Source organism: Haliotis asinina, chromosome 7 (assembly GCF_037392515.1).
Source record: "Haliotis asinina isolate JCU_RB_2024 chromosome 7, JCU_Hal_asi_v2, whole genome shotgun sequence".
Taxonomy (NCBI): Eukaryota; Metazoa; Mollusca; class Gastropoda; order Lepetellida; family Haliotidae; genus Haliotis; species Haliotis asinina.
Window position 1 is genome coordinate 7008975 of NC_090286.1, and position 21713 is coordinate 7030687.

Consider the following 21713-nt stretch of genomic DNA (forward strand, 5'->3'; position numbering starts at 1 on the left):
GTGATAAAAGTGAACTTAATTCAATTCAGTGTCAGCAGCAACTGTTAAATTGACAGTGTTTTCTATAGAAGAAATGATTAGACATAAATCTGTCTTCTAATTAAACACTTGCCACTTGCGAGACTTGCGTTTCTTTTGCTGTTCAGCATATAAATATACACTGATCATACATCTGCCTATCGGATTGTGCATTGTAGAACCGTATATATGTACCTAAGTTGATAAAAGTGATGTCATTAGTCAAGTAGTGGTCGGAAAATTATGTGCGCAGAGCAGAGATTTGTCTGTTAAACTTTACAAAGATCCATCCTAGATTCATGAAAATTATCTATGCAAGTTTGAAACAACATGTAATTCCATAGAAACTACGTGTCCGAATTCTTTCTGCACGAGTCTGCATGACTGTACATACCCATAATTTCTTCTGCCAGAAAATACTTTTAGCGTCATCCCCCACAAGACCTAGGCATAATGTTATATCCCCGTGTGTCCTAAAGGAACAGTAGTAGTAGCAGTAGTAGCAGTAGCAGTAGCAGTAGCAGTAGCAGTAGCAGTAGTAGTAGCAGTAGTAGTAGTAGCAGTAGCAGGAGGAGGAGGATGAAAACTTTTTTTGTTTTTTTGGGTTTTTTTTAGGCAGAAACATCGCACTGAGAAGAGACACGTCACAGTCTTCAGTTTTTGGCATGTATAATTCATCTCTTGCGGTGGACGCCGGCACTTCTGCCAGATTTGAAGATAAATCATGTACTCACACTGCAGTAACATCGTGTTCAGAGACTGGGACAACAGATCCCAACTGGATTGTTCGGTTGGGACAGGACTACCAAATATACAGAGTGGATGTATACAATAGGAATGCACCAAGTAAGTGGCATACAGACAGATGTACGTATTACTGTAAATTAACAGACATGCGGGGTAGATGTGTACAATAGGAATGCACCAAGCAATTGGCTACAGGCAGATATACGTATTACTGTAGATTATCAGACATACAGAATAGATGTGTACAATAGGAATGCACCAAGTATGTGGACTACAGACAGATGTACATATTACTGTAGATTAACAGACACAGGGGGTAGTTGTGTACAATAGGAATACACCAAGTAAGTGGGGTACAGACAGATGTACATATTACTGTAGATTAACAGACATACAGGGTACATGTGCACAATGAGAATGCACCAAGTATGTGGACTACAGACTGATATACGTATTACTGTAGATTAACAGACATACAGAATAGATGTGTACAATAGGAATGCACCAAGTATGTGGACTACAGACAGATGTACGTATTACTGTAGATTAACAGACACAGGGGGTAGTTGTGTACAATAGGAATACACCAAGTAAGTGGGGTACAGACAGATGTACATATTACTGTAGATTAACAGACATACAGGGTACATGTGCACAATGAGAATGCACCAAGTATGTGGACTACAGACTGATGTACATATTACTGTAGATTAACAGACATACAGGGTAGAAGTGTACTATAGGAATACACCAAGTATGTGGACTACAGACAGATGTACATATTACTGTAGATTAACAGACATACAGAGTAGATGTGTACAATAGGAATATACCAAGTGGGTGGACTACAGACTGATGTACATATTACTGTAGATTAACAGACATACAGGGTAGAAGTGTACTATAGGAATACACCAAGTATGTGGACTACAGACAGATGTACATATTACTGTAGATTAACTGACATACAGAGTAGATGTGTACAATAGGAATGCACCAAGTAAGTGGGATACAGACAGATGTACGTATCATTGTAGATTAACAGACACAGAGGGTAGATGTGTACAATAAGAAAGCACCAAGTAAGTGGGATACAGACAGATATACATTTTGCTACAGATCAACATGCATGCAGAATAGACTTTCCATACAGGGGAAATGTGTACAATACATCAACAGTTAACGCGAATCTATGTAGACTTGCTAAAAGCATTGCTATAACTGTGTTACTTGCCATACACAAGTATGAATCTGTTTAACATTACTGTCACATATTATCAGATTCAGCAACTGCTTAAACGCGCACTAAATGAATGACATATAGCCTTGGGAGTGAATGAGTGATTTAGTTTCACGCTAAATTCAGCAATATTCCAGCTGTATGGCGGCAAGTTGTAATTAATCGAGTCTGGGCCAGATAATCCAGTGATCAACAGCATGAGCATCTATCTACGCAACTAGGTTACGATAACCTGTGTTTCACCCAGTAAGCGAACCTGACCAAAGTCTTACAAAGACTTAGACAAGGGCAGCACAATGTCAGATATATGGTTAACCATCTGGGTCTCAGACATGCCCACAGACTTTGTCCATTGTCTTGTCCACACATTTGTGGTTACTAATATCAGAGGCTGCCCATTGCACAAGAATGAAAACAAGGCCGTTTTCAGCCATTGATTGTCTGATCATTTATCGGATAAACTAAACTCACTTGATGTATTTCTTCTAATTCATAAGACAATACATATGCAGCATATTTTTCATTAGATGATGTGAGACTCAAAGATTTTCGCATCCGTCTGGGGAAAGCAGGCGTTAGTGGTTTGAAACGAGTATACCAAGATCGGTCAGATACACCGCCGGCAGTGACGTCAGTACAGATGTCAGCCAATCGAACTGCCAACAGACTAGAGGTGACCTTGAGAGGAGATTGCAAGATATTGACGCTGTGTGAGGTGCAGGTGTTCGGTGGTGAGACTTTGTTCATTTGGAAGGGGTCATAGAAAGCTGAAAGGTCATTTTATTGTTCATATGTTACCACGATCAACTCCGGGTGCAGGATGCAGGATGTTCTACATACAGATCTGAATCACCCTGGGTGTTGAATGCGTGAAGTCCACGTTTGAGCTGTTGATTGAAGTTCAGAGTATTGTCAACCTTTACGGTACTGGGGAGAAGAAATGCATTGATTCACTTCACATACCCCCAAATAGGCAACCTAATAAACTCATGGGCAAAAGAAACTTATCACCCGACATTATTTGTGTTAAAAACGACAAAAACAAAAAAATGTCAGAAAGAATGTTTATATAAGAAAGATAAGCCATTTACACAGCAAAAACTGTATTTGTTGATGCCCTGTCAATGTTCATGCATGCAGGAAGTGAGGTAGATGACACATGGGGTGGACGTGAAAGTTTACACAGAGGATTGCATTCACAGAGTGTGTGGAAAACTGAATCTTGGAAGTGTCTGAGCACTCAGTACCTAGTGTGTCCACCCCTTGAATCAATGCACGCTAGTACACGTCTCCGCATTGATGTCGTCAAACGCCTGATGACGTCAGGAGGAATCCTCTGCCACAGTTCCAAGAGAACTTGCTCCAATTGTTGGCGATTTGCTGGTGGTTGCTGTCGTTGTCTTAGCTGTCTGTCGAGATGATCCCAGAGGTGTTCAATGGGATTCATGTCTGGGGAACGTGCTGGCCAGGGCAAAACGTTGATGTTGGCGTTGTTGAGGTAATCTTCAACGATTCTGGCAGTATGCGGACGTGCATTGTCCTGTTGCAAAAGAACACCTCTTGGCTGTTGACGCACAAAGGGCAAAACAACTGGCCTCAAGACTTCGTCCCTATACCTTTGGGCTGTCAGATTTCCATGCAGGATGACAAGCTGTGTCCTCTGATCAGCACAAATCCCACCCCACACCATGATACCACCTCCTCCAAATGGGTGCACCTCTTGAATGCAGTTCCTCGCCAATCGCTCACCTCTACGTCGGTATACACGGGCTCGGCCATCATTTCTGTACAAGTTGAAACGACTTTCATCAGTGAAGAGCACTCTCTGCCAGTCACGTCGCTGCCACCGACGTACTGTTCGTGCCCACTGCAGCCGACGTTGACAATGTTGGCGGGTCAAGGGCATTCCACGGAATGGACGGCGAGCTCTGATACCAGCAGCACGGAGACGTCTTAGTACGGTTCGTCTGCTGATGCGGTGTCCCAAGGCTGTGGTCGCCGTTGACGTCGCTGTGACGAATCTGTTCCGTAGGTGTATCGTACGGATATGGCGGTCTTCGGCGGGCGTCGTAACCCTTGGTCTACCTGATCTTGGACGGTCAGTGGTCTGACCTGTCTGCTGAAAACGTCTCAGGAGGTTGCTGATTGTTGCCTGGCTGCAGTGGAATGTTCTGGCAATCTGACGTTGTGACGCCCCCATATGGGCCATACCGATGGCCCTATTGCGTTGCTCCGATGACAGTCGTGGCATAACTTTGATATGCTTTTTGATAATGCATGATTGCACTGTCGAACAGCTGTATTTATGCAACCAATGTGCACGAGAACTTTTGGTTACACTCAAAAAACCTTTTTCACTGTTTTTCGTGCTTTCACGAAAATCACAATATCTCGGGTTTTTTGCTTGCTACTCAGCTTAAAAATGTGTTTTAGCGAATGTTTTCTCAGTATGTTTTACCTAGTTCAGTTTTGTTTAGAAGCGTAAATGGAAATTTTAAAGTGATAAGTTTCTTTTGCCCATGAGTTTATTATCTCACTAGGTCGTATTGTATTTTATATATCTTTTACCTTTTGTACTAATTTACAGCGATACATATATATCAATATATTACTTTCACATACAATATGCATATATGATGTCCTATATGTATTTAGAGTCTCGTAGGTCAGTGTCACTTTCACGAAGTGTGTGAGACTTTAGTAAAATATTTTTCTCCTTCTCCTTCTTTCTTCTTTATGGCCACACACTAGCTTTGAAGTACGTTGGTCGTGACAGTATTCCCATCGCCGCTGGCGTGACAAAATCGTACCTTCACACAAACATAGTAGGTGGTTCAAAATATTTTGGACAATCTCAATGATATTCCAAACATTGAAATGTTCTCTGTCTACTTCAGACTGTCTCGACTACAAATATGGTTTAGAATGCAACTTCACATGCCGTTGCCGTGATCGAGCGGAAGTGTGCAACAAGGTTGACGGAAGTTGCGTGTCAGGCTGCGCAGATGGCTACACCGGCGTTGACTGTACACAAGGTCTGTGCAAACTTCGAGTCTTCCGTTGGGTTTTGTTTCACGAAACATGATCAGTACATGATGTATATGATGACACAAAACATAAACATGGAGTAAGTCCATGGCCAACACTCAGACTACGGGTAAAGCAGCGCTGGCGGCAGAGAGTAGGTGGATGGTTGACCGTGTTGACAGGCTTGGCTCCCGGCCTGATCCTCTCCACACAGAAAGAGATGCTTCAAGTTGTGTCTCTCGCTTTGAGGTATGCAAGCAGTGAATCGGTACCCGGTAGGATGAGATGGTATTGTAATCATTTTATGGTCCCATGAGATAGCTATGGTGGTATATTCAACAGATAGACAGGAGACTTTGACTGCCTAGGACCATGATAACAGCGTGTTTAACATGCTTTAGGAGGTAGATCTGGTATGTTGTAAATGTCCACCATCTCTTTGTTTTTGTTATTTGTTAAGCATATCACATCTGATAACCCAATGTGACTGCTTGAATCATCCATGTTGCAGAGTGCCCAGAAGGGCGGTACGGCTTCAACTGCACGAACACCTGCAGCAGCAACTGCGTGGACGCTCACTGTTATCACGTGGATGGCACGTGCACTTGTGTACCCGGATGGATGGGCGATAGATGTACAGAGGGTGAGTTTGGGCACAAGAAAACCCATGAAGATCGGGGTTAGAATTGGTCTTCAGCAACCAATGCTTGTCGAAAGAAGTAATGGGACTTTTGTTTAAGCTTCACCCAGACTGAAGGATATACCACCGATATAAAGGCAGCCTGTAAATAATCTGGGCCAGACGATCCAGTGACTGATATCATGGCCATCGATCTACGTAATTGGGATACGATGACATGCTTAAACGCTCACCTTAACAGTCGATCCTACGACAATCATGGGTTGCTGAAGATCACTTTTATATGTTGGTGGGTTCGAATCCCGGTTAAGCCCAAGTAGTGTTTCTGGGTTCTTCAACATCAATTTTATAGAAGTGGCCAGAGACCGACATTACTCCGTAACTGAAATACTGTCCAAAGTAGCATTTTCCGCAGTAGGTCCCTTAATCTCCACGAAGAGGTTATCCTGGTTTTGTTTGGCAAAGTAATTTAAAGTGTGGCGTTAAGAAAATTTCAGAAGAAGAAACAGTGTGTAATTTGTAAGATCTGGCATATATTTGAATGTCGGGTCATGGTTTACTTGTACCAGAATAACGCCATGGATTTGGGATGTTTCATGTGTATTGCAACTATGAAACTATTCACTGACATTATCTCGTTCTATTTCCATCACTGTTAGTCTGCGAGCAGGGAACGTATGGACCCGACTGCAAAAACAAATGCCCCACGTGTAGAGACGCCATCTGTCACCCTGGCAACGGCACATGTATCATGGGATGTGAACGTGGTTGGACCGGAACTCTGTGTGATACAGGTTTAGATTATATCTATCATTAATACAAACTGACTTGCAATACAGTCAAACACCACTTCAAGTTATTGAGCAATACCCAACAATCATTAAACCATAACGAATCTACGAATCTACGAATCTACGAATCAACGAATGCATCTGTCTCAAAGACATGGCTGAAACTGTGGATGTTATTCATATTGTTTGTTAAAGCATTCTAGTAAACAATTTACTTTTCGTAGGAATTTTACATTAATCTGAGGCTAATGTTGTTAGCCAAAATATCTTTCACGGTCAATTGTCGAGATCATAGAGGCTTTGTACGCTAAGACGCGATGAAAATTATTATTTTCGGGCGTAGTTGAGGAGGTGGAGGCCTGTAATAAAAAAATGTTGTTTCATCGAAATTTCGTATTACTGTTGTTTGGAAAATTGAAAAGCATATGCATATTATAAATACAATATGCTTATTTTCTATATTTCAATATTTGTTCACCCAAAATATTGTCAAACTGTTTTATGATTGGACAAATTTGAATTATGCAACGTCATAATCTGAAAGATGTAGCGATTACTTATAAATAAATAAATCATGATTAATCTCATTGTGAAATGGGAAGCAGCCATGTTAGAGCAGTGGATGGATATCTCGTATGCTCTTCAGGACGAAGGTAAAATTTTGAAGCCCATTTCTGGTGAAATTCTTAGAATATTGCTGAACGTTGCACAAACATTTATTCACTCACGCTTCCCTGCGAAATGTCATGACTCAAAACATGTACCATGTATTTCTCTCCCAGAATGTGACACTGGTACCTTCGGCTGGGAATGTAACGAGACATGCGCCGTAAATTGTGCTGAACAACGTTGCCATAGTGACACGGGCGTTTGCGTCGCTTGTATTGGCGGATGGGAGGGTGCAATGTGCGACTCAGTCAAAAGTAATTTGAGTTTACATGATCGTCAAAACATTCTTATTCTAAGAATAAAGTAACTTATCGATGTATTTTCCACGAAATTAGCGTGTTCAAATGGGTATTTGTAGCAGTTATATTATAAATAGTAGTTGTATATAGTATTCCCAGAAATTATTGAGAATCATGTTGCGTCATGTAACTCATTACGTTTATTAACTTCTGGCGTTTTACTTACATAAACATGTTAAAACATCATCCTTTTACAGTCTCAGTCTTGTTTTAGTACTTTGTTAGGCCTCCTCGCTCAGCAATGCATGCCTGAATACGCCTAGGCACACTTCCCATCAAATTTTGTAGGTAATCGTGTGACAGGGTATCCCAATATTGGACCACCTCGGCCTTCATATCTTCAATATTTCTCAGTCCCTTTTGGTTTATTCTGTCCTTCATGACTCCCCACACATTCTCAATTGGGTTTAGGTCTGGGCTGTAACTGGGCCAGTCTAAAACTTGAACATTTTCGCCCGACAACCACTGTTTTGTGTAGCGCGCAGTGTGTTTTGGGTCATTATCATGCTGGAAAATCCAATCATATTCATACAATGTTTGTGCTGTCGGAAGAAGGTGACCATTTAGAATGTCAACGTATCTTTCTTTTGTCAAGTTTCCCGTGAAAACACACAATGGCGTCACTCCGCGAGCCGATATGCCACCCCACATGTGAAACTTCTGGCTATGTTTTGGTCGCTGGTAGATAGGTTTGACAGTATCTTTGGTCCAAATTTTCACACAATTAGGGAAAAGCCAAACAGAACTTTCATTCGAAAAGAAAACATTATCCCAATCTTGATTTTCATGAGCCCGACACAAGTTTAAACGTTTTTCCTTTTGTGCATCTTTCATCAACGGCGTGGGAATTCCACGTTTTTTCACCCAATTAAGTCTCTGTAATTCCTGCCTAACTGTTTCATTGCATACCTGAGGACTTCCTCTGCTAATCATTTCATTTCTGATGTTCTCAACACTTTTCAATTTGCCCCTACTCACAATCTGCCCAAGTCTTATGCGATCCACAGCACTGAATTTCCTAGGCCGACCTGCCCCTGCTTTGTGCTCTATCCCGGTTCCTGTTTGAATATTCTTCAAAGTTTTGTATATTGTAGACAGAGGAATACCATGTCTACAAGCTAACATTTTAGCATCAGCCTCACCCCTTTCAAAATCATCTAGAATGAGCTTTCTTTTCTCTCTTGCTGTAAATTCTGCCATGTCAACACAGGAAGCCGTCTGCTCAGACAAGGGAGACAACTCTTGACGTAATGAGCTGCCTTCTAAGCCTTCAAGAGTTGTCTCCCTTATTTAGTAAGCTTAGTGCATAGTGAAAGCCCTTTTTCCAATCTTAGCATCATTAGAAAAAAACAAAGATTTTCTCAATAATTTCTGGGAACACTGTATGTCTAGTAATAATTATCTAGTAGAGGAGTGGCGACCTCATCATCCTCTTCTTCTTCTTCTTCTTCGTCGTCGTCGTCGTCGTCGTTGTCGTCAACATCGGCAACAAATGCTATCTAACTATCAATCTTACTATGGGTAAATAGGATTATATACTGAACATCATTGAAAACGCACCACCCCTAAAATTGTGGATTTCTAAGAGCAGAAGTGAGCAATCTATGTAAATTTTACATATTTGTGTAGACCAATGTTTGATAAAGAAAAGAAGCAAAAAAACAATCAAGCAAACAGTGAAGATTTAATGCAGCTGACAATGAAATAAAGATGGGGTCAAAATGGAAAGTCAGTAGCGTGTATGACCCCCGTTAGCAGCAACACAAGCTGTGCAACGTCTCCTCATTGAACGGATAAGTCTCTGAATAAAGTCCTGAGGCACTGCATTCCACTCTTGCTGCAAGGCATTGTCGAGTTCCCCAAGGTTGTTGATCTGCGGACGACGTGCGAGGCGTTGGCCGATGTAATCCCACAAATGTTCGATGGGTGACAAATCTGGTGACAATGCAGGCCAATGAAGTAGAGGAATGTTGTTGTTAGCCAGATACTGTATCGAAACACGTGCATTGTCATGTTGAAATGTGTGCAGATCTTGATGCTGGTGAAAGAAGGGAACGACGTTGTTCTGAAGAATGTTGTCACGGTAGTAAACGGCATTCACTCTGCCACGACAAACAATCAGAGCGGTTCTGTGGTGATAACTTATCCCTCCCCACACCATAATGCTGCCTTCACCTTCACAACACAATCCTGATGATAACGTTCACCCCGTCGACGCCATACCCGTAGACGCCCGTCAGCATTTAGCAAGTGAAAACGCGACTCGTCGGAGAACACCACACCATGCCAACGTCGTAACAACCACACACGATGCTGTTCAGCCCATTGTCGGCGTTCACGGCGATGCCTGTCAGTCAGGATGGGTCCAACGTAAGGGCGTCGACAACGTAACCCTGCCGCACGGAGACGGCGTCGGACGGTGGAAGCGCTGATCAAACCACGTCGACCCTGGACAGCGTTGGCGGTTCTGGCAGCGGGCAAGGTTCGATCCCGAATATGGCGCCGTACAATGTCTCGATCTTGACGAGGGGTGGTAACACGTGCCTGACCTGGGCGTTGCCGGTCCCTGCTGGTTCCTGTTTGTTGGTATCTGTTAGCAAGCCTCAGAATGGTCGAATGATGACACCCAAATCGTCGTGCAATGTTTCTGCTTGAAGCGCCGACCTGCAACATACCCAAGGCCTGTTCTCGTTCCTCTGGTGACAATCTTGGCATGGCGAAAAAACTTTACTTACGAAAGTACTGCGAAAATGAGAACGGTTTTGTGCCGAAGGTCATTTATACCCCTGAACAGCATGCTTTCTGCATGCAATTTGTGCCCTTCGTGTGTGATGTGCATGAATTTTGTTGTTTTCATGTGATGTGTTCGATGATGTGTTCGAACGATCCGTTTTTTACTGTAGAGCGTTATTTACAATCTAGTGTGTTATTATCAAAATTCCCACCATTAATTTTCCATTTCCAAAAGATTCTATTGCCTTATTTCAAAATTTACAGGTGGTGCGTTTTCAATGATGTTCAGTATATATACACACGCATACAGAGAGAGAGAGAGAGAGGAGGGGAGGGAGAGAGAGAGATACCAATGTTGTCACTTGTCGATATGATATATATACTGCTGCTGTTGTTGCTGCTGCTGCTGCTGCTGCCACTGCTAAATTGGGAATGCGTCAGTCAGTATCAGTGAATCTGAGACTAATTAACATTAAAAAGGCCGACTAACTTGGTTTCTTATTCAGTTTTAAGTTTAATGTTCGTTATAATCTCACATACATTTCAGGGACAAACATGACGACCGTGGCTGCGGTTGTCGTAGTCGCCCTGCTGCTGTTGATAGTGGTTGTTGTCGTCATCGTTGTTTGTCGAAGGAAGTGAGTATAGCGTTGATGAGTATCACCTACCACAACTAGTGAGTAAGTTTGGTTTCATGTAAATATGAACAGTATTTGCAACCACGAGGATAAGCTGATTTTCCAGATGAGCCTCTTATATCAGATGCGTTAGGTTGGCTCCAGGCAAGAGACGTGGGTGAGTGGAGACACAGTTCTTTCATGCATGAGATACATGGAAATCCAGTTCAGATATACATAAGGTGCGCGGTGATCCAGTTCAGACATACACGAAGTAAGTGGAGAATCTGTTCGTTCATACATGAGGTGATTGGAGATCCAGTTCGTTCATACATGAGATAAGTGGAGATCTAGTTCAGTCATGCATGAGGGTAGCAGAGATCTAGTTCAGTCATGCATGAGGGTAGCAGAGATCTAGTTCAGTCATGCATGAGGGTAGCAGAGATCTAGTTCAGTCATGCATGAGGTTAGCGGAGATCTAGTTCAGTCATACATGAGGTTAGCGGAGATCTAGTTCAGTCATACATGAGGTTAGCGGAGATCTAGTTCAGTCATGCATGAGGGTAGCAGAGATCTAGTTCAGTCATGCATGAGGGTAGCAGAGATCTAGTTCAGTCATGCATGAGGGTAGCAGAGATCTAGTTCAGTCATACATGAGGTTAGCGGAGATCTAGTTCAGTCATACATGAGGGTAGCAGAGATCTAGTTCAGTCATACATGAGGTTAGCGGAGATCTAGTTCAGTCATACATGAGGTTAGCGGAGATCTAGTTCAGTCATACATGAGGTTAGCGGAGATCTAGCTCAGTCATACATGAGGTTAGCGGAGATCTAGTTCAGTCATACATGAGGTTAGCGGAGATCTAGTTCAGTCATGCATGAGGTTAGCGGAGATCTAGTTCAGTCATACATGAGGTTAGCGGAGATCTAGTTCAGTCATACATGAGGTTAGCGGAGATCTAGTTCAGTCATACATGAGGGTAGCAGAGATCTAGTTCAGTCATACATGAGGTTAGCAGAGATCTAGTTCAGTCATGCATGAGGGTAGCAGAGATCTAGTTCAGTCATACATGAGGGTAGCAGAGATCTAGTTCAGTCATACATGAGGTTAGCGGATATTCATGATGTTAGACGGGTTCCATCTTGGACATACATTTAGTTTTAATTGTCTCTACCGCCACACAGGGTTCCGTAGAGTTTTAAGTCCATGATGTTATCTTCGGTCCATGATCCATGAAGCGAACTTTCGTTAGCCTGTCATGCACTATTGTTAACTTGTGAGAGAATTTGGGGTTCTTAAACATCTTTTTAGTCATCTGTTATCAATCTAACATTGATGATGTTCCCCTATTAAACGAGACAGCTTACTCCGATTACACCATGTACACATTTTAAGTTTCAAGAACCTGAGCTGTGTTTTTTTCATGTTAACTTCAAAGTACCCATTTCACTGTGACTTCCTATCACAGTAACTACACTTGGCACCAGAATGACACATTCTGAAGCAATGTCATTGTCTGCTGCAGGCGACGCCAGAAGCCACCCGATGTGGTGCCTACAAACGATACAATGTTGTTTGTTCCTAAAGACGAGAAGGTCGTCGTTTACGAGAACACTGTGGTAACACCAACGAACGTCGACAAAGACTTGGACACGTCACAAGAAGCTCATAACGAAACTAACGTCACCATAGAAACTGGTAATTGTTATGCTTATTCTGGGATACAATGACATCAGAGCAGCGCTTATGCGTTTTAGGTAAAACGTTAGTTCATATTTTTAAACAAAGATACGCGCTAATCTTTCATAAGTTACATTTATATAGAATATTTTAGTCACATACTGCCATTCTCTCAGTAGATATACATTATATCGCACCTTTAATCGAAATATCGCTTTTTTAGATGTTGAGACCCATGTTGCCTTAGACACGGCAAAACTTGTCATCTACGTCACACCACGTGCAGGGGGTGATGTACCAGAGGAAGCAGACGACAGTTTGGTGTATTCCAATAAGAACGTCACTGACGCTAGTCATGTGCTGGATGTCACAGATCTTCCCGATCACATGCAAGCTTGGCGAGGGAGTGCCAATTACTTCCTTGAAGAATACAAGGTACATGGTTGCTCATGGCCTAATTTCTTAACGGAACCCCAAGGTTTGTTGTTTCACTCTGAATTGATTGATTGTTGCACTCAGCAATATTCCAGCTCTATGCCGGCAGTCTGTAAATACCTGAACCAGACAATCCAGTGATCAATAGCATGAACATCGATATACGCAATCGGGTTGCATGTCACATGTCAACCAAGGCTTCGAGCCAGACCACATGAACCCGTTAGTCTTTCTTAAAGACACACATGGATGATGGGTGAGACTAATTCTGACCCGGACCTGAAGGGACTCCCTGAGGCTTGTTTACAGCCAGCTCAAGTAAAACCATCAGCGCAGCCTGACACGCAACTTCCGTCGACGGTATTAGAAACAGGAAAATCAAACAAAGATGGTTTAACTCTTTGCTTCTGGTTCTACGGAACTTCCGTTTTGTTACCAGTTAACCGTTACATAGTGCAAAACAAATCATGATTAAACAGTAAATAACTGTTTGTTCATCTGCGATATATCTGATTTGTATCTGAATTGTTGCAGGCTCTGCCCCGTGACCTACAGACCGACATTCCCCACACTGTCGGGATGAAGGAGGAAAACCGGAAGAAGAACCGATACAAGAACATCTGCGCATGTGCGTAACCGTCAAATAGATTTCTGTTCCATAATATACGGTTTAGTTGCATGTTATTGTTGAGTTCATGTTATTGTTGAGTTCATGTTATTGTTGAGTTCATGTTATTGTTGTTAGTGAGTTTAGTTTTACGCCACACTCAGCAATATTCCAGCTATATGACGGCGGTCTGTAAATATTCGAGTCTGGACCAGATAATTCAGTGATCAACATGCGATCTCTTACGACATGCATGGGTCACTGAAGGTCAATATTCTAACCCGGACTTTCACCGGTCTGTTACTATGGTGTCACCGTCTTTAATATTCTGTGATAATTCGTTAATATTTTGATTGTTAGGGTACATTAACCCGATTTGCTCTTTTGTAATCTGCTTCAAATACCTAGATACTGTACATATGGTCAGAAAATAAATGTAACCGAACTTTGCGTTTATGACAAGAAACAAAGAAACAAGTTTGACGCCACTTTGAGCAAGTATTCACAAATTCGTATAATGCTCTTTAATGCGTTTTAGGCGTGCGAGAAACCTGCGATCGTGTGCTCGAATCTGGGACCAAGATTCTTAGTTCGTAAGGTGCCGCTTACGGAGAGAAATTAAGTTGCATCACACTCATTAACAGTGTTAAGTATACACTGTGTGGGAGATGTATGTATAGCTTTGATATTGTACTTACCAGATGACCACAGTCGGGTAGAACTACCCTTGATGGACGGGGACCCAAACAGTGATTACATCAACGCTTGCCACATTCAGGTAGACACAGTCTGTTTCTCCTTGTTACCCCAGTAAGTGAGTGAGTTTACTTTTACGTCGCTCGTAACAACATTCCAGGAATATCACGGCGGGGGACACAAGAATATGCCTAAATTCTAGAAATGATGTAATTCAGCATATCATCAGCTTATGGCGTTTTGTAGTGCGGGTATATTATGAATTATTTTGATGTAAGCGACGGGGACAGGTGTTACCCCTACACAACTTCAACGAAAACCCATAAGCGTGTTTGAAAGTAGCCATTTCAGCTCTTAAGTTCGTCAGTGGCGATAACTGTACCGTGCCCTCGAGCTAGACCTATTTAATTCATGTATACAATGCGTGTGATATATTTATGATGACTCTTTTTATTAACAGGGTTATTCCAAAAACGAAGACTTTATTGCGTCACAGGGTAAATATGTCTTTTCACTAAATTTGTGTTTCCATGATGTCATATAGCGCAGTAGCTATACATTAAGTACGTTAAAAGCGGGTGACCAGATATGTAGATACGTGTGTAGTGTTGGTAGGGTGTGAGTAAGGATATCGGGGACGTTCTGGCAGAGGAGTTGAGAGGGTACTAGGCAGCGATTGATTGATTGATTGATTGATTGATTGATTGATTGATTGATTGATTGATTGATTGATTGATTGATTGATTGATTGATTGGTTGGTTGGTTGGTTGGTTGGTTGGTTGACTGGCTGGCTGGTTGGTTGGTTGGTTGGGTGGTTGGTTGGGTTGGTTGGGTTGGTTGTTGAGGCACTCAGCAATGTTCCAGCTATATGGCAACGGACCATATAATCCAGATATCAACATCATGAGCACCAATCTACATAATTGAGATACTATGACGTGTCAACCAAGTCAGCGAGCCTGTCCATCCAATCCCGCTAGTCGCCTCTTACCACAAGCCTTGTATACTGAAGATCAGTTCTAAACGCGAATCTTTACGGGCTACGTAACTCGATAATCAAAGAGAGAGTGGGTGAGTATGTTTAGTTTTACGCCCTTGAAAGAGAGTAAGTTAGTGAGTGAGCACATTCCACCAACTTGCAAACTTACGATAGAAATTCTTGTATCCACTGACGTTCGTCATATGCCCAATACACAGTCAGAACTCTTCAAATATCGAAGGTGAGGGTTATTCAGTCTCCCAGTGACGTTACTGTCACATTTATAGCATGTATAATGTTACATTATAATGCATTAGAAACATCACTTTAACCTTCAGTTCAATTATTCATTGACTTGTAGCATGACGTGCCCACATAAATACATAGGATCTCTACAGGATAGTTTGCGGTATGATGGTCAAATCCGGAGATCTATTGAACTGAGACAGTTAGTTTCGTTGTGCTTGTTTCAAGTCGAGCGATTGAGTCAGCGAGTGAGGATGATTACAGTTAATCCAATCTGGATTCCTACTCCTGTAAACAATATTATTTGTTTATTTATTTACTTACTTATTTACTTACTTACTTACTTACTTACTTACTTACTTATTTACTTACTTACTTACTTACTTATTTACTTATTTACTTACTTACTTACTTACTTACTTACTTATTCTCGCAAAGACACGCGCCTGTGTTTTCAAGAGGGAAACAACAGTTTCTTTAGTGAAGACTGAACGCTCCGTAGTCTGAACGCTGACTGATTTGGTGTTTCAGTCTTTGTGTATCAATTGATAGGATAGGAATTCATCTGTTATGCTATCTATCTGTTATTGGTCTGTATGTTACCATCCTGCAGCCAAACAGCTCCAACTCGCCCCGGTCGGTGATGTAGTGAAAGAGAGAGTTAGTGGTGTGATAGATTATGTAATTAGGTTTTGAGTGAGTAAGTTAGTGAGTGAGCTCATTCCACCAACATGCAAACGTATTCTTACGATAGAACTTCTTCTATCCAGGCCCAACAAAGAAGACAATGGTGGACTTTTTCCGTATGCTATGGGAACTCCGGGTGCCAATTGTTGTTATGCTGACGAACGTCATGGAAGAGGGCAAGGTTTGATTTGTTATACTTTGTCGTCGTTACAGACCAGGGTCCCGTTCCACAAAGCCCTCGTTAGCATCAGATCTCGGAAGCCTTTCTCGTAGCATTCGTACCTCTGTAACATAGGACGTACGAATGCAGCGAGAAAGGTTGCCTGGGTCCCCTTTCACAAAACTCTCGTAAGCCGAAGATCTCGTAGCCCAAGATAGTGTAACATTGGAAGTACGAATGCTACAAGAACCGATACGTGATCCTAAGTTTATGAGAGCGTTGCGAAACCGGAACAAGTGTCTCCTTTCACATAGCACTTATAATTAGGTGATCGTAAGTCACTAGGGTTACGCTTGTGCAGTGTTATCAAATGGGAGTTGAGGTTAACCTGAGTGAAGGTTCCTTCGTGAATGGAACCCCTGATACGATGAGGATGCTCAGGGCTATAGAGCTCAGTCAATGCAATGCAAAGGTGGTGGTGGTAAGGGTTGGGGGAGGGGGTGCAGTCTGTAATTTAACGAATCTGGACCAGAGAATGTTTTGATCAGCATCTTGATCATCGATCTACGCAACTGGGATACGATAACATGTCGACCAAGCTGGCGAACCTGACCACCCGGTCCCATTAATCGCTTCTTTATGACAATTATGAGTAACTGAAGGCCAATCCAAACCCGGATCTTCGACAACAAAGTGGGGTGGGTCACCCATAGATAGTGGGGTGGGAAGGTTGAGGAGCGAGGGGATAGGATTGTGGGACGAGGGGGTAGCAAGACTGACACTCAAACATCTAAAGAGACAAGTCACAATCGAGACAAATGGAACACATGAAGACTGAGTCCAATGTATATCTTCATATATAAGTCCACGCAGACCCTGAAACACAATGATTTATTTTCTGAAGACACGTGTTAGACAGTGCTCACTCTGGTGTACCCAGTGCTCACAGGAATGATGGAAGGTCAAAACAGAGGTGATGAAAACACCCATGTCTATGTACTAAATGATGTTAACGTGTGATAACCAATAGTTCACAAACGTTTTCAACGTCGATACATTTCAGCGCAAGTGTGAACAGTACTGGGACGCAGAGGGCGACTTTGACGTGCAAGAGTTCAAGGTCACTGTTACAGACACAACGTCATATGCCCAATACACAGTCAGAACTCTTCAAATATCGAAGGTGAGAGTTATTCAGTCTCCCAGTGACATTACTGTCACATTTATAACATGTATAATGTTACATTATAATCCGTTAGAAACATAAAGTTTACCTCAGTACGATTCTTTATAGGCTTGTAGCATGACGTGCCCTCAACCCAAGTAAATACATAGGATCTCTGTAGGAAAGGATGCGGTATGATGGTCAAATCCGGAGATCTGTTGAACTGAGACAGTTTGTTTTGCTTTGCTTGTTTCAAGTCGAGCGATTGAGTCAGTCAGTGAGGATCATCACTGTTAATCCAATCTGGGTCCCTACTCCCGTATTTATTTATTTATTTATTTATTTATTTATTTATTTATTTATTTATTTATTTATTTATTCTCGCAAAGACACGAGTCTGTTATTCAAGGGGGAACACAACAGTTCAGTGAAGACTGAACACTCAGTGGTCTGAACGCTGGCTGGTCTGTTGCTTCAGTCTTTGTGTATCAGTCGATAGGATAGCATGTCAGGATAATATATCAAGAGTTTATCTGTTATGTTATCTATCTGTTATTGGTCTGTATGTTACCATCCTGCAGCCAGAAAGCTCCGACTCGTCCCGGTCGGTGACGCAGTATCACTTCACAGCATGGCCAGACAAGAGTGTACCTTCCTCACCATGGTCACTCATTCACTTCCGGAACAATGTCATGACCTCTGACAGAGAAAAGGGACCAATCGTCGTGCACTGCAGGTACATATTTAATTCTCGTAATGCTGAAATGCCCATGGACGTGCTTGAGTGACAGGTTGTATATGTACAAACAGAACACTAAGAATTTGAAGGGATATTCTGAAAATACTACAGTTGATTAGTTTATTTGTTTTGAGTCCCTGGCAATCCTGTAACTCGGACCGATTCTGAAACATCTACTGATGTAAAAAAGAGGACATTACTTTTCAACAAATGTTCACCAATCCGGACACCGTTTAACAGGAACTGTATCGTCCGGTTTTACAAGGTTTGGGTGTATATGTTATTCGATGTATTTGTGTGTGCGTATGTGTGTATGTGTGTGTGTGCGTATGTGTGTGTGTGTGTGTGAGAGAGAGAGAGAGAGAGAGAGAGAGAGAGCTAGAGAAAGTGAGACAGACAGACAGAGTGCCGAAAGTTGTATCAGGTCAGCTTGACGTTTCAGGGTTCGTCAGTCTAAGTAAACTTAGTCTCAGTGTATCTCGTTACACTCCAGCAGTGAGTCTAACAAAACCTAGTAGAGGGTCGCGTCAGGTAACCTTTGAGCGACCAATGACGCGATACGGTTAAATAGATTTAACCAATCAGACAAAGGCTACTATTTAGGGATCGGAGGGACTTTCAAAATATTCAGGTCACTGACACAGATCTCTCCACAAACAAAACTACGCATATAACACAGTTATTTGACCTGCAGTATATACGCTTAGGGGTTTCTGTTGACATGGTTACCATTAGCTAATATTTTCGCAAGATAGTATCCTTGAATATTGCCAAAAACACAATTTTCAGCGACTGTTCACTCACCGTTGTAACGGTTGTAAGTACGTCGTGTGCATCACCCGGAAGCGAGCGTACGCTAAATAGCATTCGGAATCGTTCGGGTACGAACCTTTTCGAGATAAAAAGTTCAAAACGTATGTTCGAATGTGCACTTTCACGATTTGGTAACCTGTGTTCTGATTGGTCAATCTAAAAGGTTACCTGACACGACCTCCCATAAGGTTTTGTTAGACTCTGTTGTGGAGTGTAACGAAAAGTACTAAGGATAAGTTTACTTAGACTGAAGGTTCGTCATCTTCTGGAATCGTCTACTTCATGGTCATTCCATCACATTCACGTGGCGGACTTCGTTCCATAGTTTTCCATGCTGAAAGAAAGAACAAACTTGAGTGTGTATCCAATTCGACCGTCAAGAAAAAATGTTCTTGATGTTGCTTGAGTTCGTTGTTGATGGTTTTGTTGTCTCCTTCAGTTTTGAAAACAAAAACACTTTATGTTCAGAGATCAGCCCATTGTTCAATGTGAGAAGCACAGAAGATCTTTGCTTTGTTGTCACAAAAGCGGTGAAACATATCCACTCAAGATTGGTATGTATGAGTGGTTTATCGTGGATTTGACTTCCTTACTGACCTTTATAGACAGGCAGTAGCAAGAGGTTTCAAGTGCAATCACGTAACGTCATGTCCGGTTAACGCTTGCCATGGTTCTCTTTCAGCGCTGGGGTGGGTCGAACAGGAACTTTCATTGGTTTGGACTGGCTGATGCGAATGGCTGATGAGGTTGGCCACGTTGACATCTACGACTGCGTTGAACGCATGAGGACAGACAGGGTCAACATGGTCCAAACACTGGTAATAAATTCACCTCATTTGCATACGAAATGGGCTAACCTATTGGTTAAAACACCTCCACGCATGCACACAGTTCTCCATCTTGAACGCGGCCCCTTTCAACTCTCTAAATGGACTCATGTGCGGGGTATGATATGGTATGTTTGATACCAGCAACACTTTCCACCAGTTTTACATTATGATTCACGGGTAGATCCAGGAAGTTTGAAGGGGTGGGGTGAGGGTAGTGGGGGTGGGGTGGGTTTCGAAACCCCTGATTCCCCAATTGGTTCAGCCAAAGCAAAACACATCTTCAATGTGAACATAATCATTTCCAAGGGGGTGGGGGAAGGAGGAGGTGCCGAACCCCCTGAAGCCCCTTCCGGATCCGCAAATGGGGTTAGTGTCCACTCGATAGCACTAACACTCATGGGTAGATCCACGAATTTTGAAGGGGTGGGGTGGGGTAGTGGAGGTGGCGTGGGGTTCGAAACCCCGGAGTACCCCATTGGCTCCGCCAAAGCAAGCTTTCCACCACTTTTACTTAGCATGACTAGGATCCACTCGATTACAACTTACACCTTTCACTATTTTACTGAGCATGAGTAGGATCCACTCGACACCAACCAACAATTTCCACCACTTTACATGATTAGGGCCTTCATTATTGTTACACTATCCAGCATTGTCGCATCACATGACAATATCTGCTGGACACCAAGCGTTAGAATTCAGCTTTCTTCCTTATAGGACCAGTACATCTTCCTGCACGAGGCTCTTGCCTTGTCCGTCCTGCTTCCGCCACCACAGTCAAGTCACGCGTTTCTTTCCCAGCCAACCATTGATGACGCAGCCATGATGTCAGAGTTCATGGTCAGTATTACGTCATAATAGTGTGTCGTTACCATGCATAGTCTCATTCCCAGAATCACTGATGACGTCACGATTTTGCTCTTGTCTAAACGTGCAATTACAAACAATAAAAGTACTGGCCATTATGCACAATGATGAATGATTGCACTAACTTGAATACATTTGTATTTTCGCATGATGGTAGGTCTGCACTTCAATCTAACAAAAGTTTGAGGTCAACTGAAATACCAGCTGACAAACGGATGCGCTTAACAGATAATATGAAGTTAACTCTCTGTTGTTTGTACAATGAACATTCAAACAGATACTGATACGAATCCTCAATAGAATCACCATATGTACAAATGGGATCATTGTTTAGCCCAACAAATCAGAGTTCAAGCAACTGACAGAATATCGCAACTTGGTATGAATAATATTTAATTTTCTTTTACCACATGAATAATACTGAGGTGCATACTCACAGCTGTCAGTGATAGATGATTTAGAATTAGAAAGTTAACAATTTTTGAATTACGAACTGTGGTTGATAAATTGTTTCAAGAGCATATTGTAGAAGGAAAAATGGATTCTTTTGAGTGACACATTGTTTAAGTCTTGGAGTAAGAATCGATATATTGAGAGAATTGCGTAGATTATACTTAGATTTAGAACCAACATTGAAAGGAAGGAGGTCTTTTAGATACGAAGGAGTCATTTCGTGTTGAATTTTATACTTCAAACATAGCCTTCGTTTTCTGTTACGAACATGTAATGTTTCCCATCCAGTTTCAAAGTAAAGAATTTCCCGAGATGTATATATTGGTATACCAGTAACTATTCTCGCTGCTTGTAACTGAATCTGTTCTAGCATATTTATTTGTTCGAGAGTACACCCGAGACGCCACATGCGTATTCAAGATGTGGCCGAATGAACATGGTATAGATCTTAATGAGAGTACCCCTACACAATATATATTTCAAAAGTCGCAAGGAATTAACCATTTTTGAAACCTATTGTATCACACTTTGAATATGGTCAGCCCATTTTCCGTTGCGAGTAAGAGTAACTCCA

The 21713-nt window shown here is 42.1% G+C and overlaps 1 protein-coding gene across 2 annotated transcripts in view; it reads left to right on the forward strand.

The window, feature by feature from the left end:
• LOC137292230 (receptor-type tyrosine-protein phosphatase mu-like) overlaps positions 1-21713 on the forward strand; it is a 46781-nt gene that overhangs the window by 15567 nt on the left and 9501 nt on the right. For both annotated transcript variants that reach the window (XM_067823809.1, XM_067823810.1), the window contains exons 5-21: positions 634-864; positions 2533-2736; positions 4903-5040; positions 5544-5675; positions 6332-6466; positions 7246-7386; positions 10712-10802; positions 12307-12479; positions 12685-12896; positions 13431-13524; positions 14205-14281; positions 14660-14696; positions 16196-16293; positions 17336-17455; positions 18019-18173; positions 19672-19807; positions 20537-20659. In XM_067823809.1, coding sequence (XP_067679910.1) covers positions 634-864; positions 2533-2736; positions 4903-5040; positions 5544-5675; positions 6332-6466; positions 7246-7386; positions 10712-10802; positions 12307-12479; positions 12685-12896; positions 13431-13524; positions 14205-14281; positions 14660-14696; positions 16196-16293; positions 17336-17455; positions 18019-18173; positions 19672-19807; positions 20537-20659 — 2297 coding nt within the window. The remainder of the gene's footprint in view (positions 1-633; positions 865-2532; positions 2737-4902; positions 5041-5543; positions 5676-6331; positions 6467-7245; positions 7387-10711; positions 10803-12306; positions 12480-12684; positions 12897-13430; positions 13525-14204; positions 14282-14659; positions 14697-16195; positions 16294-17335; positions 17456-18018; positions 18174-19671; positions 19808-20536; positions 20660-21713) is intronic.